The sequence below is a fragment of the Lacerta agilis genome, chromosome 6 (genome assembly GCF_009819535.1).
Source record: "Lacerta agilis isolate rLacAgi1 chromosome 6, rLacAgi1.pri, whole genome shotgun sequence".
In the NCBI taxonomy this organism is placed as follows: Eukaryota; Metazoa; Chordata; class Lepidosauria; order Squamata; family Lacertidae; genus Lacerta; species Lacerta agilis.
Window position 1 is genome coordinate 59,122,133 of NC_046317.1, and position 6,666 is coordinate 59,128,798.

General features: G+C 45.5%; 1 protein-coding gene across 1 annotated transcript; it reads right to left on the reverse strand.

Moving 5' to 3' along the window:
- Positions 1-111: 111 nt before the first annotated feature.
- C6H1orf74 (chromosome 6 C1orf74 homolog) lies at positions 112-3,929 on the reverse strand. Its single transcript, XM_033152932.1, has 2 exons — positions 3,846-3,929; positions 112-1,326 (listed from the first exon to the last, which is right to left on the reverse strand). The coding sequence occupies exon 2, from the start codon at positions 1,224-1,226 to the stop codon at positions 426-428; it is 801 nt and encodes a 266-aa protein (XP_033008823.1). The 5' UTR covers positions 1,227-1,326; positions 3,846-3,929; the 3' UTR covers positions 112-425.
- Between the last annotated feature and the right edge of the window lie 2,737 nt (positions 3,930-6,666).

The window sequence follows — 6,666 nt, forward strand, 5'->3', positions numbered from 1 at the left end:
ATTACATTCGACAACCGAGGTTTGACTGTAGCCTACACACTGGCTGGGAGATGGACAAGCCTAGGAGTTGGGGACTGGTAAAAACAAAGAAACAGCTGAAATATTTGTTGCTGGGGTTAACAAGGCTTCATTTTGAGAAGACTGAATGCAGGATGGCTTTCAAAATGCTGCTTCTATATATACACTGAGTCTGGGTATAGACACCCACAGAAATTTGCAAGTGAGAGCCTCCTGTCAAGGAAGATGGGAGCTTTATTCCATCAATATCTGGAGGGCACCGTGTTGGCTACCCCTGACTCCAATAGCATAAGAGCGGCACCATTTTCCCACTTCCTTTTCTTAAGCACTGAGTCATACTCCCCAAAATACTTCTCAAACATGGCGTGAGGAAAAATTGCTGCATGCCTCTGGATGGCAGCCCACATTTACAAGGCCACTGCTGCCAGAGCAACGACTTCATTTGTAATACAAAGATCTGCAAAGTCTTTCTGAGCTTTAAAAGCATCCTTGAGATTTTCGCACCACACGTCAAGACCCATTTTCATGACAGGGTACAAGAGCTCTGGGATGCTGAAGGAGTAAAAGCGTACTCTAAAATCGTTGCTTATCCTACAGAATGTGGCTTGGACAGTGAACACCCTCAGTGGGGTCAGAGAAAGGCAGTTGTCAAAGCTCTTCTGAACAGGGAAACTGTAAGCAGCCGGATAGCCCAGCAAGACACCAAAGAGAGTGCACAGATTCCACTTTGAGCAAAAGACTGCACTGGAGGAAAGCATCTGAGATGTGTCTGCTGCCTGGGCTTTAATATGATTCAGTATCTCCGACAGGTGGCCTTTGATGAGACCCACGTCTTCCAGGTCACAAAGGCTGGGGCATGTCCTGGAAGCAGAAACGTCAACAAAGGGGATGTTGTCCTTAAGCAGGATTGTCTCCAACCACCGCAGCATCAGCCCCAAGTTGACAATCAGAACATTTTCAGCTATGCTCAGAATGTGTAGCTGGCATCCAAGCGGATTGATGGTCTGAAGCTGCTGAACGTAGCTTAGGATCTGAGAAGTCCCAGCAGAATTGTAATCGTACAGGAAAGCTGGCTTCAAGCCGGCGGCTACAGCCAGTATCTCACCAGCGAGGTTCAAGGAGGCTGAGCGGGATAAGACCTTCTTCTTCCCGATTCTGAGGTGTTGGCGGGCGGCAGCAATGAGGAGTTGAGGGAAGGGCTCGGCCATTCTTAACCCTGCAGGTAGAAGTCCTAGACTGGGTTTGCTCAGGGAACTGAATCACCTCATTGCCATCGGGCCTTTAACCATCAGCTGCTTCAACTGAGCTCTAGGAATAAAAATCACAGTAATCAATATTGCTAAAAGAATAACAACAACCAGTGCACTTTTTATCTTTTTTTGGGGGGGGGGAGTGACTTGATCAAACTATGGAAGAACTCAGGCTTCATGAATATGTGGCCTCATTTAAGCCACAGTTGTTGCATCTTGGAAGTGGAAAACAGGTATTACAAAAAATGAAAACAGATCAATCAGCCTTGCTGTAACAAGGGCTATACAGTGGTACCTCGGGTTAAGAACTTAATTCGTTCCGGAGATCCGTTCTTAACCTGAAACTGTTCTTAACCTGAAGCACCACTTTAGCTAATGGGGCCTCCTGCTGCCGCTGTGCCGCCAGAGCACAATTTCTGTTCTTATCCTGAAGCAAAGTTCTTAACCTGAAGTGTTATTTCTGGGTTAGCAGAGTCTGTAACCTGAAGCGTCTGTAACCTGAGGTACCACTGTAAAAGGGGTTGAGGACTAAACCACATCCACAGGCTCTCTGCACCACTTCAGCACCAAGGACTAGCAAAACAGCCCACCTTCCAACAACCAATAAAAATATTCACCACTTCAACGTAAGATCAACCACGTAGACAGGCATCTCACCATTAAAACCTGAATTCTCCAGGTTCACCTCCCCTGCAGAAAGATGTGTGGTGGCACCTGAAAGACCAACAAGCTTTCCTAGAGCAGAGCCTACTTCATTAAACATTAAATATTAACATCCGTCTGCGTGTATTATATATGCATGTGACACAGACGGAGGGAAGGCAGGGGAGACTCTGTTAATATGAGGTCAGGTGTCTCAGCAATGGAAGAGGTAAGTATGCCACATCCACTATTGTTAGCTATTCAAGAGTTAATAATGACTTGTGAAAACAAATAAATTAGTGCACATAACATATATAAAACAGGGCACGTGCACTTTCATTTGCTTTTTAACTAGATCTTTTAACTATACTGCCCTTCATATGAGGATCATAAAGTAAAGATAAAGGGACCCCTGACCATCAGGTCCAGTCGTGTCCGACTCTGGGGTTGCGGCACTCATCTCGCTCTATAGGCCGAGGGAGCCGGCGTTTGTCCGCAGAGAGCTTCCAGGTCATGTGGCCAGCATGACTAAGCAGCTTCTGGTGAACCAGAGCAGTGCACAGAAATGCCGTTTACCTTCCCGCTGGAGCGGCTCCTATTTATCTACTTGCACTTTGACATGCTTTCGAACTGCTAGGTGGGCAGGAGCTGGGACCGAGCAACAGGAGCTCACCCCGTCGCAGGGATTCAAACCACTGACCTTCTGATCAGCAAGCCCTAGACTCTGTGGTTTAACCCACAGCGCCACCTGGGTCCCCTGGTGGATCATAGGGTGGTATCAAAACACAAAAGCACATAGTAACAAACAATAACAATACCCCTGCCACACACATAGTTCAACAGGCCATAGATTGGTTAGTTAGCCAAAGGCCTGCAAGAAGAGCAATGTTTTTGCTTGGCACCTAAAGTTATGTAACGAAGGCACCCGATGAACCTCCCAGGGGAGAGCATTCTGCAAGTAGGAAGCCACCACAGCAAATGTCTCTTCTCTTGCTGCCACTCTCCAGACCTCTCATGAGGGACGCTATGAAGAAGGGCTTCAGATCATCACAGGGTCCGGGTCGGTTCATGTTTCTAATTCTGAAACACTTAAATGAATAGTGTTTTTACAGGCCAGATAGCTCAGTCGCTGGAGTATGAAACTCTTAATCTCCGGGTCATGGGTTCAAGCCCCACACTGGGTTAAAGATTCCTGTGTTGCAGGGGGTTGGACTAGATTGTTTAGGGAAGTTTTTAATGTTTTGTGTTTTATCATGTTAATATTCTGTTGAGAGCCACACGGATGGCAACTCAGGCAGATGGACAGCATACAAATATTTTTTATTATTATTATTATTATTATTATTATTATTATTATTATTATTAAAGTATATGGCCTCAGTTCTAATGCCCTATTATATTCTAATTTTTAAAGTTACCTGGGAGGAGAAGCCACAGCTAGAGAGAGGCATGCACTAGCAGCAGCCAAATTGCAATGCAGGACTTTGTCTCCTTGTGCATTAAGCCAAACTATTTTATTTAGACCCAACACCTTTCAGAGTTAAGCGACCTCTTCTTGGAGTTGAATTTACCAGCAATCTCCAAAGATAAAACTTCTGTAGCAAAGGAGAAAAGCTGCAAGAATTTGAAGTCGCTACCACGACTGAATGTAATTTCTTAATTCTGAAATTCGGGGCTCTTATCAGAACGTGCTCTCAGCCCTCCTTCCCCGCCCGGCGGGAGTGTGCACGTGTGAATGAGTGTGTTTATGAAGCATCCGGCTATGCGTGTTATCTGCACAGGGATGCTGCATCTCCATCGGTACCCTGAGCAACCGGGGTCGGAGTTCAGGTGCTCAGGAGGATCCCCTACCGGAGCATGAAGCGACGCCGGGCAGCCGGCCAACTCCTCCTCCCGGGCTCCCGCCTCTCCGCCCTCTGCACGCGCCTCACTCACCTCTCGTCCCGTTCCAGCCCGAGCATGCGCCTGAGCGGGCGGGCGGCGTTTCCGCTTCCCTCGCCTGAGCGGAGGAGGCGGACGCTGAGTTCGCGCGAAGGGGCACCGTCCGCGTAGGCGGCGGCGGCGGCGGCGGCGGCTCTTAAAGAGGCAGCATCCCGCGGGTCGACGCGCTGCCGGGGCATGTGCAGAGCGCCGGTCTCGCACACCTGCCCGGGTCGAGTCCGCCGGCAAGCAGCTGCGCAGATCCAGCCAGTCGGGAGTTAGGAGAAACCAAGGGGAGCTTCTGCCGGCAGGCTCCACCTGCGAAGGTTGGCCGGGGAGGGGTGGGAGTCGCTCTCCCTGGATAGCGATCGGCCGGCGATGGGAAACGTGGCCTCCGAAGCGTTGCTGGACTGCGACTCCCATCATCCTGGGCGTGACTGGGGCTGATGGGAGTTGGAGTCCGGCAGCAACTGCGGTAGAGGACCAGTTTTCTCACCCTTTTCATGGCTGCTGCAAGTTCCACTGGCTTGGGGACAGGCTGATCTTCTTCATCGCCCTGTTGTCTACGAAATGAAATGTTATCTACCTATTTATTGCGTTTCTTTGGTACAGTATAGGGAATGGCAACTAAGTTCTTTCTCGCAGGCTCTCGGGTTTCTGCATGGTTTCTCTTCTAGCATTTACAAAGTACAGTATGTCAGTCAGTGTGTTCAAAGACTTTCGCACACATCACCTTACAGCAGCCCCATAAGGCAAGGCCGGTAGTAGGTCGTCCCATAGATAATAGTGGCTTAACTAAGGCCATCTGCCCCACATCGACTACTTTTAAGGCTGCAAACTTATGCAGATGTACTTGGAACTACATCTCATTGAATGCAGTGGGCTAGTCAATAACAACAACGATTACAACCATAACAATGGCAGACCAACACTGCTACCTACCTTTAACTGGAGTAATAATAATGCCCTTGATCCAGGGGCAATTCACAACAGAAAAATACAAGATGAGAAGACAAAATGCATAATAAAACAAAACCAATAAAGAACCAATAAATAATGCCCGCTCCTGCAAACACGTTTAAAAAGCCATACAATGTTAAGCAGGATGGCCACATGTCATGGATGCCTTTAGCTGAGATTCCTGCATTGCAGGGGGTTGGACTACTAGATGACTGCCATCGCATAAGGGGAGCACTTCGGGCCTCATATTTAAAAATATATATTTATTGAATCTAGAGCAAATATGAAGTCATTCAATAACTATTAAAATAAGACTACTATAATGTTAAGAAGCATTTCTGGTGCCCTCTTTGGACAGTGTCCCACTCACCAGGCTCTCCTGATTGCAGGGCTGAAACTAAACATTTAACCGTAGCTTTTTTTGTAGCATTTTTTGTTGCTATAGCATCATACCAGCAAAGCAGCTTTAAGCAGGTGATCCACCCCTTCACCTTCTCTCTCCTAAAGTAATTAGTATAGAATAGTTTCAGGATTGTATTCAAAGTATTTTTTTAAATAAAATTTATTGTAAAAGAACTCAAAAGCGGTTTACGAAAAGATAGCAACCTAAAATCAAGAAAAAATTACAAAGTAGCACTACGGAGAACAGTATGTCAGTGTAAGGATTTTTTCCTGCACAACACAACATTATTCTGACCCTCTAGGGTAGCTTTGGGGATGGTGTGGGGTACACAGGGGAGGCTGGGAGCCCTGTTGCATTCTTGCATCAACACAGGTATTTAAATACCAACCACAGTTCTGCATTCCCTTGTTTCCACCACAAAATAATTACATTTTATCCAGAACTGCACACAATTTAAAATTCTTCACACTCCCCATGCGTCTCCTGCAATTGGCTCAGAGGGCTGGGAGAACTCCCAGAGCAGCACATTAAGGGGGATCATTCCATCTGGCAAGCTGAAATTCTTGTGCAGGTGGAATGTGTAATAGCATAGCACTGAATTCCACCATAGGGAAACATTTGCGTTGTTTTCCTTCAATTCAATTAAAGACGTTTCAAACAAAATGCTACGTAGGACATAGCTGAATGCTAGTTTTCTTGGATGCGCAAGTTAAATAGAGAGACATGAAAACGTGGTTATAGTTAACCAGAAAGTTTATTATGGTACACTTTAAGGCATTTTCCAGCAGAGGAAAGAAACACACAAAAATGCAGCCATTTAACCAATTCAGAACAAAGCTTAGCATTGAAAGCACTGTCATATTTAAAGCCAGCTATATTACATCTCAAACAGTATTCAAATTTCCTAGGTTCCACAGTCTTCTTACATCTATGTCAAACAGTTCCTGCACAGAGCAAGCAGAGGGCTTTGGTGCTTTTCCCTATCTTCTAGCAATCTGATATACTTACAAACAATGGAGAGTTTTTGGACAAATCAAGGTTAGCAAGGGTTAGTCCAACAGAAGGCGCCACCAGTTGCTGTACTGAGCAATGTAGCAGGCAACGTGGAACTGCAATAAAAGCAGCTTCTTGGATTTCCAGTTAACAATTTATTATCATCCAAATACCTTAGCTGAACTGATTGTAAAGTCACTTTAATAAGAACTATGCCTTTTAAGACTTAAGTCATTATTTCACACTATTCTTCTGTAGTGTATACAGACAGGAAATACTATCAAATAGCAGTAGAAAATCCAGATAACTTCTCAGTCTACTACTACTTTGCAAAGCAGTTTTACTGAACAGTTAGAATTATGGCCACTAAAAAATGTTTTGCATTAGTTCTAACATTTCACATGTGTGCCAACAGCACTGGATATTTTTTATATTAAAAAATATACAGAAACATGCAATTTATGTAATAAATTTGACTGT

What these genes read in the sequence shown, in the direction of transcription:
- C6H1orf74 (XM_033152932.1), bottom strand. Translation starts at nt 1,226, where the DNA reads ATGGCCGAGCCCTTCCCTCAACTCCTCATTGCTGCCGCCCGCCAACAC.